General features: G+C 40.0%; 2 protein-coding genes across 6 annotated transcripts; both read left to right on the forward strand.

Moving 5' to 3' along the window:
* The first annotated feature begins 122 nt into the window (after nt 1-122).
* On the forward strand, nt 123-3,946 carry LOC118782170 (transmembrane gamma-carboxyglutamic acid protein 4-like). Of its 2 annotated transcripts, none has more exons than XM_036535460.1 (6): nt 123-687; nt 1,168-1,331; nt 1,482-1,509; nt 2,052-2,193; nt 2,359-2,538; nt 2,777-3,946. In XM_036535460.1, exons 1-6 carry the CDS (start codon nt 582-584, stop codon nt 2,802-2,804), a joined length of 648 nt encoding a protein of 215 aa, XP_036391353.1. In that variant the 5' UTR covers nt 123-581; the 3' UTR covers nt 2,805-3,946. The 2 variants fall into 2 exon arrangements, with proteins under 2 accessions (XP_036391353.1, XP_036391354.1); XM_036535461.1 differs by having other exon boundaries at nt 2,055-2,193.
* Nucleotides 3,947-5,132: 1,186 nt separating this feature from the next.
* On the forward strand, nt 5,133-23,350 carry LOC118782048 (glutamine and serine-rich protein 1-like). Of its 4 annotated transcripts, XM_036535275.1 has the most exons (13): nt 5,133-5,455; nt 11,233-11,333; nt 11,440-11,601; nt 11,996-15,571; nt 15,886-16,169; nt 16,526-16,642; nt 17,084-17,217; nt 17,536-17,750; nt 19,139-19,276; nt 20,120-20,217; nt 20,700-20,846; nt 21,482-21,577; nt 22,924-23,350. In XM_036535275.1, the coding sequence occupies exons 1-13, from the start codon at nt 5,352-5,354 to the stop codon at nt 23,062-23,064; spliced, it is 5,313 nt and encodes a 1,770-aa protein (XP_036391168.1). In that variant the 5' UTR covers nt 5,133-5,351; the 3' UTR covers nt 23,065-23,350. The 4 variants fall into 4 exon arrangements, with proteins under 4 accessions (XP_036391168.1, XP_036391172.1, XP_036391170.1 ...); XM_036535279.1 differs by lacking the exons at nt 20,120-20,217; nt 20,700-20,846; nt 21,482-21,577; nt 22,924-23,350 and having other exon boundaries at nt 19,185-19,217; XM_036535277.1 differs by lacking the exons at nt 19,139-19,276; nt 20,120-20,217; nt 20,700-20,846; nt 21,482-21,577; nt 22,924-23,350 and adding an exon at nt 18,377-18,625.
* Nucleotides 23,351-23,641: the final 291 nt, after the last annotated feature.

A 23,641-nucleotide genomic window follows, 5' to 3' on the forward strand; every position in this document is an offset into this window, starting at 1 on the left:
CAGGCCTAACCAGGTACACCCATCGCAACCGGAGGTGAGGTCACAGATGCTTGGGGCAATGTGAAACCAATGGTTTCCTAGTTTTATTTTTCTTTGGGATTTTAGCTAGATGTAGAGTTAGATGTCTTACTATATTTAAACTTCAAAATGTGAATTGTTGTTTTTTGTCTTCATATTTCTGAGGATAAAATGTTGCTTGACTATGCAAGTACATCAGTTGTGCAAGTTAGGTTACGTTTTGAGATTTGATCTAGTTTCAACCTGAACAGGTCGGCGTTCACCTGTTTCCTTAAATATGATGCGGAATACCACTTTTCGATAGCGTAAACCAACAAATCCTTCATATATTTTTCACAAACGGAAGTAGTTTAAACTTTATTTAGCAAGTAGCTAATGACCTGTGTAACTTTTCTTAACTGTTTTAACTTGGGCGTATTCGGTGTTTGACAGGTAGCTGTCTAGCTAGGTTGCTACCTGCTTGGAAGGCGTGCAGGTTTTGTTTTCTGAATGAGTATAGCTAGCAACGCAGCTAGCGCTTACCAAAGTAGGCTACTGTATATATCTGTTGTAACTGGAGGGAAATGCTTTTATACTTATTTTTATTGTGCCAATTTATTCAATATGGGCTGACTGCCTGTACAAGGAGGATATTGAGGATCATAAACACAGAGGACTCATCGAATGAAGGTAATTTATTTGATTAGCCAGGCATTGGAAAGGTATTTTACTCAGAAACATGATTAACACACTGTAACAGGGAGGTTTTTGTATCATTTCTATTGATTACAGTTTGAAACTGTATTTTAGTAAATTGGCTAATTATGTACAACTGTTCAAAAGACCAGCTGCTCTCATCAATGAAGTCTTTTGCGGGTAACAAATATTATTGAAGAGCACTGAAGAGGATGGTTCAAAGGTATGGTAAATAACTTTAGGTAAAATAGTAACCACACCCAATACACCAGTAAAGCAAAATATTCAAAAAGTATTTAAAAAATATAGTGTTTATTTGTGCTTATATTAAAGTTGAGCAGAATTTAAATACTTGCATTCAATTCTCTCTGTGTAGTTATGCGGGTGTCGGTGTGTGTATTCACGCATTTAAGGATAGAAATACAACGTTCTCTTAACTTTTCATAACTGTCTAAATTCAAATTTTGTCTCTAGTTTTTGTCGACGAGGAGGCCGCGAAAAAGTTCTTAGGACGCCACCTGTTGTTTAACCGATTTGACTTCGAGCTTTTTACCCCGGGGAATTTGGAAAGAGAGTGCAAGGAAGAAGTTTGCAACTATGAAGAAGCGCGAGAAATTTTTGAAAATATTCCAGCCACAGTTGAGTATCCCATTCAGTGGCATATTGCAGTGCATATTATAATATTGTATATTAACCTATGTTCACATTCTGCAATACCATTGAAAAGCAACACTTTACATCAATAGTAAAATAATTTGGAAAGGAAGTTACTTGATTTTGTTTTGCAGGATGCATTCTGGGAAATGTACACACAAGGTAAGAATAGCTAATGTATTAGAAAATATGAGATTTAACAGTATGTTAAATATAAAAGCTGAATGAGATTAAAGTTTGTTTTTTTTTTTTTGGGGGGGGGGGGTATTTTTCAGCATAAGTGGTTAAAAATCAAGTTAAAGATGCATAGTGTCATACAGATAAATGTGTTTGTGTTTATTTTTATATATATATATATATATATATATATATATATATATATATATATAAGACTTAAATAATTGCTTGTATCAGGACAGTAATAACCTATGATGGTGAGCAACAGTAAAGTATTAACCCAGATGTGTTTTTCCTGGTGTAAAATAAATGTACAGTCAACAGACTTTTACATGTTTTATAGTATGTGCATGGTAGGACAAAATATATGTGCATAGACGACATAATGCGGATAGCCTTTATTTATTTTCACCATGTCTCAGTTTTTATTTCACAATGTAGGCAAATGAACCTGTGCTTGAATTGTAATGAATGATGTACCAACAGTACACTGCAGCATCTACCTACTGTCTTGTGTGTATAACCAGCAGATAATCTCCAGCCCCCATCAAGGTTAGATGTGACCGCCCTTCTCATCGGCCTAATTGCAGCTGGGGTGACCATAATTATCATCGGGCTGCTGTTTTGGTACTGCTGTCAAAGAGTGTGCACAGTTGCCAGATCCCCTGGGTAAGATCTTCATTGTTCAGCTTAAATTAAATGTTGAATTCACACATTCTCTCAAAACGGCACCCTGTCTGTATCAATGGTGTGTTTTAGAGTGCAGTAGAGTTGGCAGTAATTGAGTGGGAGTGCAGAAAGGGGGAGGTGTAACTGTGACGGGTGGGCCTGTAGCTCCTCTAGGGTACGCACACGGAGAAGTAATGCCTCCCTGATTATACGGAGGCTGGAAGAAGTCTCGATGCAGCCTGTGTTCACGCCTGAGGAAGAGATGGGCCCACCTGGCCTCCCCTCGTATGAGCAAGCCATTGCCAAATCTGGACAGCATGACGCCCCTCCTCCACCTTACCCAGGGTACGAATATGCACACACTGTTGAAATGTATGTTTATTCATGCTATTTCTTGTTATCATTAGTCCACATGTTATCACGTAGAATTCCTCATGAAAATCATAAGGAGTGATGAAATGCACTGCTCTACTTGCCAGACATTGTGCCCTTATGTTAAGTGCTTGAATATTATTGGTTTGAGAGTTTTATTTGAAAGTGAATTGTATTGACTTGTGTGCACAATTTTGCCTTTTGATTCTAGATCCAAACCAGGAAGTATTCGACGGTAGCATCTATCAATATTTGGCGGCGGGGGGAGTTTTATGTTTCTAAAGTAAACATTTTTACTTTAAGATTTTAAGCAGTCTCTTCATCATATTGGAAAAATATGTACAGGTTTTTGAATTTTAAGATTGGAATGCTAATATGGTATTTTGATTTTCGATTTTAATGGAACATATTATTACTGATAATTGCTACCCATAAGATGTTTTAAATGTAGTTTACTTTTATTGTTTTTTCAACATCTTGTATGAATCCACTCTTATAAATGTAACATATCAGTATAACAACTGACAGATTTTGTGTAAGGAGCAATATTTCTCAAGTGTGAAATCTTAATATGGATCATATTTGAATTCAGTTCATTGACAATAAAGTGTATCATTGGTATCTTGACCTACTCTAGGTAAACAGATGCAGACGGGTAAATGTACATGGCTAAATGTGGATTGTTAAACAAAATATCTCCTGTCGCAATAATAGTCACCTACAGAGTGAATTGCTAATGCAGTGGGGGAAAAATGGGGGGAAAAAACTCTTTTACATTTTTGTATTATAGTGTTAAACGATTAGATATGTACGTGAAGTAGCAGAATTTCTTTGAGGTGAAGTTTTAAGAAATATTTTGACAATATACACAAAAACGTCAGTCCAGCTGTGTTTTTGGGACATAGCCCATTAGGACTCAGGTTAAGGATGAGAGCAACACTCAGTGAATGGCCCTGGATAACTGGCCCTGGCCTTCTGTTATTTGGGGGGAAATCAACAAAGTAGGCCATAAAAACCACTATGAATAGGTCATTTTATGGCTGTTTTGACTAGTTTAACATTGTGATCACCAGTTGTGTAACATTAGAATGTAATACATATTTTTCACTTACCACACTATGCCATATGTTGCCCTTTTAAGGAATCTGCTACAGCAGAGTGCCATTAGCATTGTTAGCCAAATGAAGTGATGATAAAGCTGAACTTTGAAGAGTAGCTGTGCACTGGCTGTTATCTGGAGTAATTTGTTAACCATTTCCACTCTTTTATGATGGGATATCTTTAGGTTTTTTAATGGTCATTAAATATCATTGTCAATTGTTAATGTCATTAAAGGGTTTAAGTTGATATTTAAAATGGATTCAGTATGGATCTGATTCTGCAGCAGACATTTTGTAAGATGATTTTTTTTTTCATTTTTGTTTTTTATATTTCCTTTGGAGCCATGTCAGTGGTAACAGTAATAGCTGTAGATATTACAGCTGATGACATTTGATTGTCTGTAATCTTATGCTTATGAAAGATGAACTCATTGAATCTTGTATTAAAATTATAACTGAAAGACTGTGTGGCTCCTCTTTGTGAATTACCTTAATATACATTTATGCATGTTTAAGGTTACTTATAGATGACCAATTTAGAATTTCACCCTTGTATATTTCATATCTCATGATCTCAACATTTATATTTGTGCAAGGTTATGGAGACTGTCAGATAACTCATAACTAACATCTGACACTGTTTTTCCTGTTTATCATGATGACATGATTTGAACAATACTGTCATGCACAAATTCATTTTATATGTCCAGAACTAAAGTGAAAGGTATCAACTGAATCTGGGTAATATTTAAAAGATAACAAATGCAAATGATGATATAAATACAAACTATGTAATATGAACAATACTGATCCTCATAGCTGGAAAAAAAAATAATTGTAGCCAATATTCAGTGTGGATAAATGAATAATCCTCACAGGTTTGCATTGAACATATGTTTAGCCTTTTAATACAGTATTAAAGTATGAATATAAGTTCATCACAACATGACATCACTCTTCCCATTCATCTTGTGAATCACTGTCCTGATTTATTCAAATCTGTCATGTAACTGCAGATACCATTATGGAATTTTGCTATAAAATGAAATATGTGTGTTCTGCAGAATCATGAATGACAAAGGCAAAGACCACAAGTTTTTGTATTAGCTTAAGTGCTTCTGTATGTAATTACTTTTAAAACCATTTGCTCTGACTCGATTGAAATAAAAAATATATATTTTCAGTGTTATTTATCTGGTATAGGTACACATGAGATATAAAGCTGAGGAATTATCCAAGAACATGTAACATGTAGTTAAAGATGTATGTTTAACGACACTTAGGTATTAGGTATAATCTGCCACCTTTTTCAGATTTCGTATGCTTCCTGTGCATTTCCATGATTTACCTGCTTCATTTGATGATAGATAATGAGAAAAACTTCTAACTAAAGTTTGTAGGAGGTGCATCCTGGGATATATTCCAACATCGCGATCTGATTCAAATAGCAGCATGTAGGATTAACACCATGATTGACGGATGGACATGAACAGTAAGAGTCATCATACAATAATCTGAGATCCAGAGTCACTGTGAGGATCCCCGAAGCACCGCTGACACAGTAACCGTTTCCTGAGCTATGCTCCGAAACAGTGTCATTATTTCTCTCCGGCACAGCGCTTGAATGTGTGTGGACTTCAGCGAGCTCTGTAGGGTAACTGCATCACTCCCAATCTTTGCCGGAGGATGAACAGGAATTACCCGACTTCCAGCTTCGCAGAGCCGCAGGCTTCACCAGTACATACCGCAGCTTGGGCCTACGAACGCAGCAGCGCAAGTATTAAGACAAGGTAAGAGATGACGGGGAGGTCGGGTCATCTTTCAAAGAAAATTCCGGTGATGGAAGGCCTAATGTGACAAACAGAAAATGTGTCAAGTTTTTTTTTTCCCTTTTAAGTTAAAGCGCCAGTGCAGACAATGTGTTCTAGACTTTGTTTTACTTGCAGTGATTGTGAAGTAAGTAACTGGTTAATTTAGCTGTAAAACGAAATAGTAGAGTTCAGGTAGGCTAGCTGTTGAAATTGGTCGCTAGTTGGTATCACACATTACAATGTTGCAACTTAATTTCCATTAAGTAAAATTGAATATATGCGTGTGATTAGGCAGCTGAATCAAATAAAATGCGCCAGCTTTGATAGCACTACATTGATGCATTTTTAAGATCCTTGTTTCGAGGCGGTCGTCTGGAAATTGCAATTCTTCATAATTAGCAAGCTAGTGATCTAGCTGACGCCGTCTAGCCAACGTTAGTCTATTGATAGGTGTTTTGATTAAAATATACAGAAGTTGTCAGCGTCTGCAGCTTGCAGTTCCTTGGTTCCCGGAAGAAAAGCACTGAATGTGATTTAAAAAGTATTCGCGTATAAATTTTACGTTTTGTTAATCATATTCAATTTATAGTGGTTTGAAGTATAATGTTAATCGTTTTCATTGAATCACCATTTTCGGAGAAATATTAATTCCAAGATATACCAACATGAATGTTTGATTGGTAGATAAACAGATTACAACACTCGAAGGTGTTCCCTTCTGCAACTATGACAGTTATAGAAAGCTAGACTCTAGGAAATGTAAAACAATGTTTTTTGTATGCCTTGCGTGTCTTGTGAGATAATAAGGCAACTCTTGAGTGTGTACAGCTAGTACTAGAAGACCGTTTTTATTTTTCAACCGTAGTCAGGTAATTTCTCTGTATTACCGTTGCAGGTTCCCGGTTTCGGAATTTCATCATAAAAATGCTCCATGGTTAGTTAAAAGCCTTATGATCCCCAGTAAACAGCACACACACCGAACATCGTGCAACGCCACGCAGAACTGGTTATATACATTTTAACAAGTGTCATCATGTCTGTTTTCTAAGATTAGATTAGTTGCATTGGCTTTCACGGGTTTTGCATGATTCAAATAGAAATGAAAACGTTATTAAGATGAAAATAATACCGTTACGAAAGACCGAATCCATAAAGTATACATTTAAAATCTTGTATGTAAAGGGGCTTAACTGGTTCATCAATCAGTGTTCGCTTTTAACTTGCCAGAGAAACATGATACATTTACACCAAGGTCTTTTAAGTGCATTAAGTGCAAGTCTATATTATAGGCATGTTAAGTGCATGCAGATGAAATTTGCATCTTACTTTTGTTTGACTTTCTTTAATTTCTGCAACAAACATTTTATGGGTGAAGCCAAACTGAAACACCACCTTTTTAGGGCTAGTGGACACTATCAGAAATGATTAATGCTGCAGGAGTCTTAATAATGTCTGTGTGATTAGAACCCCCAAATATAGTGTTTAATAAAAACACATCAATCAAAGTAGACGTTTTTATGATTTTTTTGTATAAACCATGATGAGCCATGAACTTGTGCAAGGAAGTTACACTTCAGTAATGGGTTGGTTTACTGACATTGTATCTCCCAGCAGCTGATGATAAGTACATACTCACAAAGAGAAAATGAAGAGATGAGCCTTGTTTACACATGCAGTGAGGCATCTTTTCCCTCTATTTTTGTGTTCTGTTAAAGCGAGTGAAAAATGTAGCAATGTGTCAGTCATAGAGCAGCCATTGTCCTTGCCCTGGAATTGCCACTGTCAACAGACTTCACACATGGGTGGGGATGCTTGTCACTTATGCTGATATTTTATTGGGTTTTTAGGCACACCCAGTCTATGTCAGAGAACATTTTCAGTCCCTCAGTGAAAATGTGTGTAGAGTCAGAGTACACCCAGGAACTGGTACTAAGCTCTGAATTGGGTTCATTAATTCAAAGGTGAAATTTTTAATTGTGGCAGTGTCACATGGCACAGCTATTGTAGTCCTTTGCTCTTTCTGTCAGATCACTTCAAGCAGGTGTGCAAAGAGGACTGCTTTTTTAATGATTGATTTTATGGGGTTTCTAACTACTATGAAAGCAGTGAAGCATGTATGAAATGGAAAATAAGGTATAGGTTTCATGATTGTCTTTTGTTCTTCACGGATGTGTTATCCAGTGCCAATTTGATTGTAGAGTTGTTGGTCCGCTTTCTTACGAGAACAGTTCTTTTTGATTGTTACCTTGAAGTGCACCAGTTCATTCCTTTTTGTTCTCAGACTCCATTTGAATATTTGTATGCCCTTTTTGTAGGAGAAAGCCTTGAACTAAGGTGAGAATGGCATGTAAAGTGCTTCTCATTACAAAAAAACTCATTGGGATCATCTTGAGTCCGGTGTTTAGTTTCTTGTGAGGTCTTTTTGTTTGTGTCTGTGTTTTGGCAAACAAATGAATCATGTTTTACAATGGCCTGATGAAAATGTTTGAATATATTTGTCATGGAGACATCACCCTCTGTGACCTATCCTCCCATGGTCTAGGTATTAAATGTAAGGCCCAAATTATTCTTGTCTTAACTGCATCATTCAGATGTACTTACGTAGTCTGTTATCTGCTAAAGAAAAAAAAGATGCACCATGTCATTTAAGTGGTGTTTTGAGCGCTGTCAGCGACTATGCTGTGGTTATGCTCCAGTTTCTGAAGAGTGAATTGATGCACAGTCCAAGAGATTGATGTCGGTATTTAGCACAATGTACAAAATCAGACAAGTCAAAGAAATGCCTTAATAGAATATCCCTGTCTGTTTTGGTCTGAAATTCCCATCATTGATTTTTAACTGCATTATCACATTACATGTTGGCAACAGAAACCTCCAATGCAAAGTGTGAGGTGGTTTCACTGACTGTTGTCAGTGAATCTGAGTATATTTCTAATGTTGTGGCCAGCAAAAATCATTTTGGCAGGCCCAACTTTTCTCTGTTTCCATGAATTATAAAATCCTTTATTACTCTCTTAAACATTTTGCTGAAACACAGTGCGTCCAGGCATACAATCATTGGGACCTCACTTTGCCTGTTGGGTCAGTGGAAGGAGGCCAGATGCTGTTAGAAAATGAAAAACTTTTTCAATTCAATTCAATTCAATTCATTTTTATTTGTATAGCGCTTTTTACAACACAAGTTGTCACAAAGCAGCTTTACATTGTTCCCAGGCCTGAGACCCCCTGAGAGCAAGCCTAAGGCAACAGTGGCAAGGAAAAACTCACTATCAGGAAGAAACCTTGAGCAGAACCGGGCTCAGAGGGGGGCCCATCTGCTTCTGGCTGACACTGGGCAGATAGAGTTAAAGACAAGTTATACAAAGAACTTTAAGACATTTACGATTGATAGACAATAGTAGTTAACAGCAGAGTGATTATAAGAATGTCTCCTAGGATGTCCGGTTCTTGGAATGCAGTTGGCTTTGATGGGCAGGGAAGCGAGGTAGCAGGATTGGAAAACGGGATGAGACGCTTTGGCTACAGCTCCGGACAGGAGCCCGGAGCAGGGATAGAAAGCAAACAGAAAAAAGTGGTTTGTGGATGATAAGAATGGCAGGGATGTAGAACAGAGAGGAGGGGCAATAGGAGAGGAAGGGCAAGGAACAAGGAAGTTTTTGAGGACAAGGAAGTACACTGATATACATAGATCTCTGTGGTGTTCAATTATACATGATTGTAACATCTTTGAAACAGTCAATCAAAGAAGGAGCTACTGTGAAATGTGTTTTTTGAAAAGGTCAGTAAATATTCTGCCATTCAAATTACAGCTAAATATCATGCCTTTGTACAAGCAGGTCATGCTCTGAATGAAGGAACTATAAATTTATTGATAGTTTTTTGTTATATATTTTGTTATTGTTGTTAGTCATGTAGATAACAGAACATGCCGCTAAAATGTATGCCCATTATAATAGCACCCATGTTTTCACAACTGGTTTTGAATATGATGAGTTCATTTTCATATTTGATATGATGGCAATCAAAGGCAATTTCATGACCAGGCCATCTGATCTGCATGACATGTTTTCCAAAGGCATGCCATTACCACCTTGCTCTACTCTTCTTTTGTCACATTGTCCTGTACTTCGAAGAATGTGTTTACCCTGTTGCTACATAGAGGTTTTCACCCAAATGGCAAATTCTGGTACCTTGAATGTTTAACTTTTGGTGTGGTTACGTCCTCAGAAACCTGTTTGGTTCTGTCTGGAACTGACCTGTTGTGGTCTGTGGTTGCTGTCAGGAAGGGATTGAGCCTTCAAAACTGATTGTATAAATATTACATTTCTGCATTATCTGTGTCAAGCTTGTGATTGTTCAGTTCATTCACTTTCATTGAACTTCAGCCATTTACATTTCAGCAAATATCATGATTTATCTTGTCATAGATGGTCTTAATTCCATTTTTTCTTCTCTGTGGGACATTGGGGCTCCTGTAATCATTAAGTCTGTCCATAGGATGATTGTCAACAGGTAGAGTATGTTAGGGCTTATTATCTGTTTTGAGAACGATTTTGAAATAACCATTATGGAAACATAATGTCATCAGTATGCTATTTATCTCTGTGTAACCCCAGTATGATGTTTGTCACAAAAATATGATTTTCAAGTGGGAATAGATCTGAACAATTTACTGGAGCGAAGTAGATACTGTACTGTGCTCATGGGTACAACAGTGCATTTGAACTCCTTGACCTCAGGTTCAGAGTACAGCAGTTCAACTTTTTTTGCACCTGTTACTTGCAAACTCCTGGCTTTTTATCATATAGTGCCCGCTGATTGAGGATTCTAACAGAGGAATCCAGTTAGACTCCTCACTCTTTTGTGAGGTGTGTCATATGGAGCATGTGGTATTATGTGTGCTGCTGATAGATATCAGTAAATACAAACTATATGTCATTATAATATCAACTTTGACTGAGTCTGAGATTAAATGCATTCTGGTTATGATAAATACTGGTATTTTGTATAATGCACTGGTTCACATTGAAAACAATGAAAATTCTGCAAAAACATTGCTCCTTATTTCACCTGTGCAGATGTTTGTGTCTGGATATAATTGGTTACTGTTTTCTTTTCCATAAGAATATGTGTTTTTCTTCTGTACCTATTACAATTTACAGTTCAGTGCTCTTTTGGCTTGTTTATGGCCTGAAAAGAGATGACCTTTCATTAATAATTCATTGTTAACCAAGCCTTTGCGGTGGACTTGCTATGTGTCTGTGTCACAAAGCACCATTTTTGGCATTCTGCAATCTGCATAACTAGAAGTTTACAGGAACACCAACCAAACTTTGTGTATGTGAAATGCTTCACCTCTCTTGGCTTAATTTTCAGATCTTTTGAATATATATTCACTGTTGCAGTGTAATTAGAGATGAATTGACCATTGATTTCAATTGTTTTACAATTATCACCCTATTAATCTGATATAAACTCAAATTATTATTGTACTGCCACATTTATATTCATATTGGTTTCTGCTGTACATCAGATACTTTTGTATTCTGTATTAAACCTATGTTGTATTACAAAGATTTTTTAAAAATCCTTTACTACATTTTGTATAATGTTCAGAGTACAGAATATCTGTTATGTCTGTGTTTGACAGTGTATGTTTGGCTCATGCATTCACTGAGTAGGCATAGATTGCATCATGAGTACATCAAGCATTTGAGTTTTCTGTCCAATTTATTTGTTATCACCTTCCAATGCAGTTCAAGCTATGGAGCCACGCAACCAGAATCTGAGCACCTCCCTCAGCAGACTTATGCCTCCCCTCATCAGCTCCCCACATACATCACTACGCACCATCCTGGTGAGATGGCAAGTTAGATATGTTTCCATGTGAAACATGATCTGAACAGCATTAGTTCACATCTGTGTCCTTGTGTTTGTGCTCACTGGTGTGCCTTGTGACACAGGGTTGTCCGGAATCTTTGAGACTGGTTTGAACACTGCTGGCAGTAACACCACTGAGGCATCAGTCATGAACTTCCTTTCTGCTCTCGAGTCTCGTACTCAACAGGCTGGACCTAGTACAGCGTCTGTCCTCCCCCAATTCAAGGCTCCCTCATGGCAGACAGGTAGGGAGGAAACGTATATTTGTGCATGCTGTTGTGTCCTTGACATGTCTGCTTTTTTTGAGAGCAACAAACCACATAGATCAACAAAATCCATTTTAGATGTGCATGCTACAAAATTGTCATCAGCAATGCCATCAGAGATGGGCTGCAATGACACAATTCAAGAGTAGGAGGCAAGAACTGTAGAAATGCAAAAGAGCCATGCACAGATCTTTGTGACTTTGTGTTTTATAAAATTAAGACATCTTCATATGAGTACTTGATAATTAGTGGAAGAAGGAGCTGTTATTTGCAGCTTCTATGTATATGGAGTAATTTTCTTTTTTGACTGTTTTGAGACATTTCTCTGTCAGTGTCTGGGCATTGTTTCTGTTTTTGTTACTATTTGTTACAGTATCCCTGCCTTCTTCGGGAACATTCTCAACCTATCAGCACCCCAGCACCTTCCCAACAAGAACTTTAGCCTCAACTCCCTCACCGGCACTTCAGGACACTACCTTTAGCCCTTCCTCAAATGGTTTACTGCCTCCTGACCCCCTCCTGCAGATCAAATCCACCCAGGCCACAGTGCCTGCAGCAATAGCCTTTGACCGCCTCAGTAGCACTGTACTAAGCACCAGTGTCCCACCCCAGTCCTCAACATATCGCTCAGCCCAGGAATCTGCACCTCATCTCTTGCATCCTCAGTTCAGCCTGCTACCTTCAGCTCTGGGCAGCTCACAGCAGGCCCTTCAACCTTACAGCACATCAGTTTTCACAGGCTCCATTGAGAGAGCACTTCAACGGGAATGTAGTGTGATCAAGCACCATCAGCGGCCTTCCAGTACTCAGTCTGTCCAGACACAGCTGCCTGGCAGCACACAGCATTCCTTGCAGGGTTACCTGCCCAGTGGAAGTGAGGTCCCCTTCCAGGACACCTCACAGCAGTCAGCTATGCCCTGCAGCACCATAGGAGACTCTACTCAGGTGAGCAATGGTGGACCACTGCAGAGGACATCTCAAGCCACACTGGAACTAACTCAGGTCTACCTATCCTCCATTCCCTCCCCTGGGTTTTCATCTCAATTGGACAAGAAAGCCAAAGACTGCTCCGCTAAGCGCTCTGATCACGACCCTGAAGCTAGGGAATTGCACAGCAGCTCCCCTGACCTGAGGCCACAGAGTTACCCTTCCCCTGCTCAGAAGCAGAGCTCAGTGATCGCTAGACAGCAGCAAGCATACACATCTGTGCAGCTGCCCAGCTTGATGTCAGTCAGTCCCTCACAGGACTATGTCACATCTCAAACCCGGCCCAACAGCATCACTCATTCACAAGTGTATTCTTCTAGTCAAACTGAGAAGTTGCCAATATTTTACAAGACTCTGACTTCTATTCCCAGTGAGTCAGGAAATACATCTTCTGTGAATCAGTCACTCATCTACTCTTCTAGTCAGCAGCAGCAGGGGTTCCCTTTAGTTAGTGACAGTGAAGAATATAGGGTACAGGGGCAAGAGCTATGCCCAGGGCACCCCTCCCAGGGCTATTCTTCCAGCCACTCTCAGGGTATATCAAGTGTTACCTATTCTGCACAGTCTCAGGGGCTGGCTAATATCAGCCCTTCTCAGATCTACACTTCAGGACAATCTGTCAAGCTGACCTCACAGTCCTTATCCTTCCCTCCTTCTCATACACAGAATTTGCCAAGGTCAAGCCCCACCCAGGACTATATCCTAATGCATCCATCTGGAGACAGGACTGAAAATACATCATCACCACAGCCTCAGAAGTATTTGCCTTCTGTTCAGTTACCACCTTTCTCTTCTGCCCCTCATTCCCAAGCCTTACAGAACAACAGATCCTCAAAAGAGTTAAAGCCATCCTATGGTAAAAAGAAATCAGATGCATTTGTAATCTCCAAACAGGATGACGGTGGGTTCCCTATCCAGGACTTCCAAGGTTTGCAGAAGCAAGCTGCCTCGCTGGACACTTCAGCTCAGACCCTTGAGAACAGTGAATTGGGGATAGAAAACAATGATATGAATATTGTCTCCAAGATGGAGGATCGGTTCAATTCGCAAAGCGTCATCAGGAGCAACTCACGACCTGAGGACCAGATCACAGGTGTTGTGTTTCTGGGGTCCAAAAAGGATGAAAGGGTGGATTCTTTGACCCATCACGAACAGGATATGGTCAGTGCCAACAGTATTGTTACTACAGAAATTAAGAATAACTCCTCCCTGGTGCAGGCCTCCCTTGTGACCATGAATCTGGAGGAACTGAACCAGCATTCACTCATGCAGAAGGTGCCCGAGTCCCAGCCTCAGAGCCATCAGTTACAGGGCAGCAGTGCCCAGCAGCAGAGTCACAATGGGGCAGCACAGCAGGCACAGTACCTCCGATTGCCTGGCGGCCAGGTCCTAATTGAGCCCTCCAGAGAGATACCAATGATCCTACTGCAGCAGTCCTTACTTCATCCAGGACTTGACCCATCAAGGATGCTCAGCTCACCCCAAATGCAGCAGGTTCCAGTGCAGTACGTACCAATGGATGATCAAATGATTGGCACCAATGTCGGGCAGAGCCAACAGCAGGTTGCTCTATCTCAGAACTTGGAAGTTTTCAAAATGGACACAACTGAGTCCTCTAAATCACTCCAGCAGCATGTTTCACCAAAAGATAACTTCAGCCAAGCAAACCAGCATGATGAGAAGCACAATTTCACCCTGAGCTCCATTTGCTTCCCTGACTCCATTCTACTAGCAGATGAGAGGAACATCTTGTCCAATGTGGATGACATCTTAGCTGCCACTGTTGCTGCCTGTGGAGTCACTCCTCAGGATTTTGTCAAAACCACCTCCTCAGAAGGGGATATGCCTTTACTTGCTAGCCCCGCAGACTCAAAGGGCCACTTGCAGTTGGACACCAGACAAAGCTCGTGCAACTTCTCTTCCCAGCACTCAACAGTTGCCAGCACTCAGACTCTGAGTATGACACTAAATGGTGGCCAGTTGGATATGGATATCCACCACTTGACTAAGGGAGCAGTCCTGGAACACCAAACACACAAGTTATCAAACTCGCATACACAGTCTGTCAAGTCAAGGCCTGATATGAGCGAGAAGACAGCAAGCACTCACAGCCAAAGGCCAGAAGGAAAGAACAAGGAGGGAACTAATCAAAGGAACCTCAGCCAGAGCAACAGAGCTGACTTCAGCTCCGAAAAGATGAATGGAAGTGACAAGAACACCCACTCTGACAGTGACATTAACTTAGCTGGAGAAGACTGTGACTCTGTGGGGCTCATCAACAAAACCAATGTGTTTAACTGCAAAGACCCAGTCAAATGCAGTGGTATGAAAAATGTTAAAATGGAGAATACCATCATGGAATTTCCTACCAATACTTTCCCGAAGAAGAAGGCAAAGTCCAAGGTTTCCACAAGACCGTCGGGGGAGGAGGAGAATGGTCACCCAAAGCCTGTGAAGCGTAACCAGGGAAAGCGCCAGAACTCCAGAGGAAGTGACACAAACTCGCCATCCACATCTGATAGCTGTTATGATGGCTACCAGCAGCAGGAGAGGATGCGTCAGAAGATTCTGGAGGTGGAGGAGAAGCAGCCGGAGGTCAAAACAGGATTTATTGGGTCTTTTTTGGACTTCTTGAAATCAGGGCCTAAGCAACAGTTTTCCTCTCCTCCCATGAGGATGCCTAATCGCTCCAGGAAGTCTTCTGCATCCTCCAAACATACTCCATGGCCCCTCCCTTTGTCCTCTAAGCCCCAGCTTCCAGTGGTACCGTTAATGTTGCAAGAAGCAGATGTCATCAGTCAGTCCAAAAGGCTTGATGAGGAGATGAAGAAGAACCTGGAGACCTTGCCATCTTTCTCCTCTGATGAGGATGAGTCTGTGGGAAAGAATCAGGATCTTCAGAAGAGTATTACCTCTGCACTCTCTGCTCTGGAAGACCCATCAGAGAGAAAAAATAAGTTGGGTAAGAAGGGCACATTTTATACAAAGGGGAGTGCATTCCTCCTTAGAAATGTGTTTTTGTTCTGTGCGGTATGAGACTATTATGACTTAGTCAGGCGATAATTTGTATTTTGTGTTATAGTTGGGGACCCAGTGACCCAGTCATCCACTGACATTTTCCTTAGTTGGCTTCAAATTTATGAACCGTGATGAAATCCTATCGCTATCACAACTTTCCAGTTTATGGCTTAGTAATAATTGCCAGCATTGTCCCACAGTACTAAAACAATGAATACATCCAAATTTGTTTACCTCCCTTCCCTGATTTAAACCCAGATATCACAGAGAAGAATCTTCCAGGCGCTATTATAAAGCAAGAACAATCTCCCAGCATGCCTCCCTCAATGCTAAAGGCACATGAGCCTCCTCCAACTTCGTCTGCGCAGTTGTGTGCACAGAAGCTGCAGCAGGAGGTCCCCTCAGACCAGCTGGCTGAGCAGCTCATGTCTGTTGCCATCGAGGGATTGACAGATGAGGACCTGTCCGACAGTGGTGGGGAGGGAATGTACCGCGAGCGGGACGAGTTTGTAGTGAAAAATGAGGACATTGAATGCCTGAAGGTGAGGCACTGCAAAACAAGTGTGCTACTGTTGCACCTGTTCTGGAGCCATCCCCTGTTCTAATTAGAACCATGCTGGTTTCAGATTTGATTGACCTCAGCTATTAATTTTTTGGATTGGCTTACACAAAAAAGCATGTCCAGATGGCAATATTTTATCATGGCAGCTTTTTGCTCGTCCAATCCTCTTATCCTGCAGAAAAGGGTGTTACTAACAGATCATCGCATTCACACACCACTGCATCTAACAAGGCCAGACTATGTAGTACTTGTCAGACTTCTGTGTTTCAGAATCATATTTATCCTTTTGACTCTATGAGCTTTTGAGTCATAATTTGGCCTGTTTTGTATGGGCAGATGACACTAAAAGCAGGGTGGGAGCCCCCTGCCATCTGGAAGGTTCAGAAAGCCTTACTGCAGAAATTTGTGCCTGAACTGAGGAATGGGACCCGAGTGTTTTCAGCCACTAACAGTGTGAGTACTCACACAGCACTTTTAGAATCTTTAGCCTTGTCATACTTTGAGATGTTTATTTTGAGATTATAGTACTATAAATCTCCCCCACAGTTTTACTCCCATTATATTTCATATTATATCAGAACTGAAAAGTACATGGAGTTATTACTCAAATGTTTTATATGAATTTAGAAGTAAGACTCAGAGCATGTCTTTAGCTATATGATGAATACCTCAAGTACTTAAGGGATATTATCTATGTGACACCAATAAGTACATGCATTCTAGCTCATGCACACTTGATATTTTCTTCTATATGGTACCAGACAAATGAACCCTGTGACTAAATTCAACTGTGTGGAACTATTCAGGCAATGAAATGTCGAAAATCAGAAACGTCAAAATGAACATACCATGATAATAGGGAGTTTTTCACTTTTGTTTTTATCCTTTCTGTAGTATTTGGGATACTTTGGAGATGCAAAGACTATGTACAGGAGAGTGTACGTGAAATTCATTGACACTGTGAACAAGAGGGAGTATGTACGGGTCTGCAGCAGGAAGCCGAGATGCAAGCCAATGCACTCTATAAGGTACAAATGACTTCACATGCTGATTTTTGAGCTGCTTTGTACAATGTAGCGCAAGTGAACACTTAGCTTTGTGTCGCTTTCAGAGATGTGTTAGTCTGATCATATACCTGATCAGCCTCAGTAATTTCCTTGTGGCTGTTATTCTTGCAATAACATTTATCAAGAATTTTTAGTCACTCTATTTTTAAATGTGAAGAATGTACAGTATCTGTTTATAGGTGAACCCTAAGGTTAATTCTGCAGGCATTGTTATTAGTTAGTGGTCGTCAGTATTGGGTGAATGAGATGATCACATGCTCTTTTGTATGTCTCCATCAGAGGTTCTCAGGCCAAGTCTCTGCTAAGCCAGAAGGCAGCCTCTGCTGTGACTACTGAACCATCAGTGCCCAAACACATGTTCAACAAGCCGTCCTCCAAGCCCAAAGCAAGGCAGCCCAAGGTCAAGTTGGAGCCACCACCCAAGAAGAGGAAGAAGTGGAAGGAGGAGTTCTCACCTTCTGAGTCCTCGCCAGAGGCAGTGAGCGAAGACGACGGTGAGTAGACGGCATCAGCCATTGCAATTTATCTGAGGTTAGGTGTGACCTTTGCTACACAAAAGCCTTGCCAGCACTTGGATAAATAAGCAGATCTTAATGGCTTTTTAGTTGATCATATTTCATTGCTTTCATTTGTAAGGGCGCTGAAGTCAGATTGCTTATTATTGTCACAAATAATGTAACTCTGGGGTTGTTTCAAGTGATGAGGTTTAGTTCGGTGCATTTTTTATATGTGGTTCGCTGCCCTTGTAAGAAGAGGTGTTTGTTATAGTCAGCATGATCTACTTCTAAACAACTTTTTCTGTTTAAATTTGTAACCTCTCCTGCAAAGTGCACAGTGTAATGAAATGGTAGTGACAAGGACAGCATTTACATTTACATTCATATTGTGATGTTAACTCAAATATTCAAGAATTTTTATTATGACATGGATCATGTAACTCTTCATTACAATAACCGTAATACACCTATATTCTCTACAAGAGAATTCTCAAAAAATATGGAATATTACTCTGTTAAATTTGATATGTAAATATAAACTCCTTTTTAGGAATATTCCTAAATTCTGCAGGTACAGTAGGTACTTTAATGGGTTAATCAATGATCTAACCATATCTTTACAGAACATGTACACAGATTTCTTTACAGTACATCAGTGGACACCAAACTGATTTGCGACCATATGATACTCGGCACAACTTGTACAGGACAATAGCAACACACTTGCCAAGTAGCACAGATGCACGCACTATGGCATCGCAAGGTATAAGTCTCTTCATCATTTCACATAATTTGTTGAATGAGGTTTGCAACATACTACATACTGAGGTTTTCTTTCAACTCTGCATCCGTAAATGCTGCCATTAAAACCCTCTCCCACTAATCCTGGCTGTGTGTTTTTATTCATTGTCCATGAGTGCTTGGGTGTGACACAGTGGGAAAATTGTCATAATAAACTGTAGAAAATTCTGTTATATTCCTTCATATTCGTCTCCCATTGTTAAAGGTTTTTATGAGAATGTTTGTTCACAGTAACAGTTTTACTAAAGTACTAAGAAAACAACAAGATAATTCAAAAACAAGAATGTTTCATGCTGTTCTCCCAAAAAATATAATCAATGGTAAAGATTTACTCTGGACCATTATATATTTGGTGCGTGTACATAGCTTATTTGAAATATATCCATAACTTGCATAAAGACGAATATCCAGAATACTGTGTGCATGTAAACATAGTCAATGACAACATGACAATATTGATTTTTTGTTGAGTTACAAATGTGATTCAGGATTTCAAAGTGAAAAAAAAGTTTATGTTTCTGTCTGCACATGACGTTTACTCTGGGTGATTGGTGTGTGAACTCTCCCTTTGGTCAATGTTCTAGAGTTCACACCTCCAGTCCCATTTGCATCTCGCTTCCTCAACACCAGGAACATGAAGGAGACCTTCAGAAGCTATGTTGAGCTGTTGATCAGTGTAGCCTTGGATGCAGAAGTAATGGAGGCTCTGGAAAAGGAGAAAGGTGGGTGTCAATGTAGAGGAGGGAAGGGGATGACTGAAGATAGAATATTGTGGCAGGCAGTCTGCCTAACTTAGGGAAAATGGACTCAAGTACTGCGAGATGTGCCACAGGTATTGCTACAAATATTTAAAGTATTTGTTTCATTGTTATACCTTTTTACATTACATTCTTATCAGATACTCTTACCCAGAGCAACTTGCATAGGTTACAGTTTTTTTACAATGTTACCCATTTATACAGCTTGATATTTACTGAGGAAACTGTGGGTTAAGTACCTTGCCCAAGGGTACAGCAGCAGTGCCCCTGTGGGGAATCAAACTGACAGCCTTTCGGTTACAAGTCCATCTCCTTAACCACTCTGCTACACTGCCTACCTTTTATCTGGCCAGGGACTACAGATGAAATTTACCTTAATAGGCAATTCTGGCAAAGCCAAGTAGCTATGTACTGTCCCTGTTAATAAAAAAACAAACAAGTAAATAAATTACAATGATGTAATGAATTGAATAATTAAATGCAGGTAACAGCAAATAGCAAGCACTGTGGTCTGCAGCTCAAGGACCTGTTTCCTGGACAAGCTTGTCTAATGAAAGCTTCATCAAAAGCAGCTTTTTTCATCCAGCGTTTTGTACTGCAATTTACAGCAAGTTTGAAAAATGCATGGAACCAACACTTCACTATAATGACAATAATAAATGTGTATTAACTCATGGCTTTGTTGAGTATGACTTGTCTTCATCAGTGCCATTACTGAGCATACTATTGGACTTCAAGTAGAGTTTTACAGAACAGTCTCAGATGTGTGAAACTGACTAAACAGTGAATGTCTCACTCTCCTCATAGATGAGCTGCTGCTTCCACACATGAGGAAAGTGGAGGGGATGCTCACAGACAACCGGCGGAGGCTGCTGCCCAAACTGCGCATGGGACAGCTGTTCAAGGTGCGTCACTGTCCCTCTTGCTACAGAAGAGGCACCATCATGGTTCTACATGCCCTCACAGTGTTCAAGACCAGGACTGACTCAGTTCTGGATGCACTCTAGGCTGTAAGCAAAATGATGAGAATAGATGGACTGCATAGCTTGTTGTTACCATTTGTTTTTATATAAATAAAAATGTTTTGAAGCAACACATGTCCACTTGCCATTCAGAATTTCCGTTTTCCATCTATCTCTAGCGCCTGAAAAATGTTAGAGAGATCCTGGAAAAAGTCAACATGTATGTGGTGATTCAAAAGCTTATTTTTTGTCAGGTATTCTGAGCAAATTTCAAGCTGCTTGATGAGAAACGGGTTGGAACTTGTTTTATTGCCTTTTTTGCCTAGGATTAAATTCAAAAACTGGGAATTCAAACGAAATGATTTGTTGACATGTTCTTAACCTGCATAAAGTTCAGCCCACTCTTTCTTTTTCTGTGTCTTCAGAATGCATTGGACAGCTTTCCTGAGTTCTCCCTGGTGAAAGAACTGAAGAAAGATGGAGAAACTCCCTCTTTTAAAGTACGATTAGGAGGGAAGGCATACAACAAAAAAACTATGAGACCCTCCAAAGCCGTCAGCAAGTTACCCTTGGTAAATAGCATGGACAGGATCAATCTGAGAAATGCTCTACATTAAATGCGCTGGAGCAATATCCTGCTCTGCCCTGCTTCTTCTCTTGATATGTTGTACTCCTGCCTGAAATACAATTTACTTTTGATGTGTTCTCTGAATACAGCTTGACTAGAAGTGTCACAAGTGGCATTGCACATTAAGGGAATTAACTTGAAACAAGTTTTCCCCAGGAGTTCTGATTGCATTTCACACACAGATTTCTTATGTTGAGATAAGGTCTTCAAAGAATTGTGTAGTTGAGAATAATATTAATCCTGATCGTAAGGAACGGCAAAGGTAATTGAGTGAGAGTTTTGGCCACTAGATGGAGTCGTTGACTTGGGAAATATGTGATGGTTCTAGAATATTTTCACCTCTGCTAATGTTATTGCAGAGAACGCTTCCCATATGCTGCTTCTGTAAATGCAGTGAATCGCCATGAACACTCATTTCTTTTATACATAGACCAGTTCTCAGGGATGGTTTTTGCACTGACATCCCAACTAGGGCCACGTGCAATCTATTGAATTAGTAATAGGAACTGCAAGTAACGCTGCCTCCTAAATGCTAAGCAAGTATTTAGGAGAATGTCTTCATTGTTGTCCCCTTGACAGGAATACACGGTGGACAAGGAGAGGACACAGTGGTTCTCACTGTATCATTCACTCCAGCATTACAAGTACCATACATACCTAATCTGTAAGGATGAGGTGAGACCTTTGTTTCCATTCTACATAGCCATCACTGGATTGACAGAACATGTTAAGGAAGATTATTTCAGGTGTAAATGAACGATCCTCTAGGGAACGATGTGATCTTGCCAAATTTTATTCAGAGTTCCATTCATCAAGAGTCTTTTCAATGCCTGGATAGCAGAGGCCTCGAGTGATGATAATAGGTAATAATAGGTAAAAGTGGCGGAAAAAGTATAAAGAATGGGAAATTGACATGGTATAAACAAAATAAATTAAAAAATCACTCCATTGGACAATAAAACAGTCAGAATCCATAATCCAATCACATATAAGCAGTGTGCCTACTTGATGAAAACAAAAAGCACCAAAAATAACATGATATATCAGGAAATATAGTCTGCCAAGACCCCATCGCCCCTTGTAGTTAACTAATCAGATGGCTTTTTGGCATTTTATACACCCTGTGTATTGAGAAACCTTGTGGTGGGCCTTCGGGACATAAAACAATGTATTGTGTGATCTTTATAGTCCCCTGTCTGAGAGAATGTTCCGATAGCATGCGGGACTTATTACGAAAGCAGAGAACAGGCATGCTGCTCACATCACCTCTCAGGTCATCACAATCCCAATTATTACCACTAAGTCTTTCAGCCTGATTGTATTGTTTTGATCTTGTTGTTCCCCCTCTTTAATATCTTTTTGTTTCCCCATCTGACAAGAAGGGGCCAGATAGCATGCAGGACTAGTTACGCAAGCAGGGCACGGGCATATCACCTTTCAGGCCATCATGATCACAAATTATGACCTCTAACTCTTTCAGCCCTCCTTGTGCCTCATTGCTCAGGCAAAAGGCACACTCACAGCAATAAGTCATAATTTGTGGAAAGAGGTGTCAGCTGCATTGACTCTAAGAACATGCAACACTTTTGTTGCTTGTGCCGAAGTAGTGACACGCTAAGTCCCATTGCCTGTCCAAGGCAGGGAAACCTCCCAAGGAAACCTGTCTTTCCCTGGCAAACTTTTGACTGATCAAGGCAGAGTGGTAGGCTTATTGGGAACCCACTAACATGTCAAATAACATCACAATCAGGACATGTCATAGTACAACACAACAGTCAACTTGCAGAGGATCATGATTGATTTCTGTGTTGAACGACTTTGTCAGGCAGAGTCAGAGAGGTGGGGATCTTGTGATGCACAGGCATACCAATATCTTTCTGTATGTGTTTCTGCCTCTTTGCCAATAGCTGGACTCTATGCTAGAGTGCCACGCAGGTGCTTCAAAATTCTCTTGTACCAGCTGCTGTTTTGACTGGTGTTTCAGGTGCTGTAGCATTCATGTCAGGCTGTTTTTTCCCCAGATTGCATCCCTGCAGGCACAGGGGAAGGATCTGGGCCAAGAGGAGACAGTGCAGTTGTGTATCCGCAACGGCCACTGGGTAGAGAAACTCTTTGACAAGTTTGGCGAACTGCTCACCCAAGTGCAACAGACCTGCTTATAGCCGCCTTGGAAAATAGCTACCGATAGATGTAATCATCTGAACATGAGATTCCAAGTGGAACCCCTTTAAAAGCACTAATTTTTTCACTAAAGACCTGTGCTGGTGTACAGTGATGTCAGTACTCAAAATGGTGTACTCTCTTTCACTCCAGTGATAGGAATGTGTCATTTGTACCACACAATGCTGAAGTAGAGGAGTGGAGGCACTTTATTTAGTACAATCTGAAAAATCTTTTCATTGCTGCCCAACTGTTCCAAGTGGAGTTTGCGCCTTTTGTGTTTTTTATTTTTGTGTTTTTTTTTGTTTTTGTTTTTGTTTTCAGAATTGAATCACTAGACTTAAATGGAATGATTAGCATAGAGTCAAACCCCTATTAATTAGGAAGAATGTACCTAGTTAGATATTGCCTCTTGTTGTCAGCTTTGAACATTATGATGATGAGGTTGTAAAAGAATGGAATGGTGTGTGAATGTGAGAGAGAGAGTGAATAAATCATCCAAAAATATATGTAGAATATTGTACATTTTGTACAGAACGTTTTGTTATAGGTATACTTAGAAGAGAAATTGACATAATA

This window comes from Megalops cyprinoides, chromosome 8 (assembly GCF_013368585.1).
Source record: "Megalops cyprinoides isolate fMegCyp1 chromosome 8, fMegCyp1.pri, whole genome shotgun sequence".
Taxonomy (NCBI): domain Eukaryota; kingdom Metazoa; phylum Chordata; class Actinopteri; order Elopiformes; family Megalopidae; genus Megalops; species Megalops cyprinoides.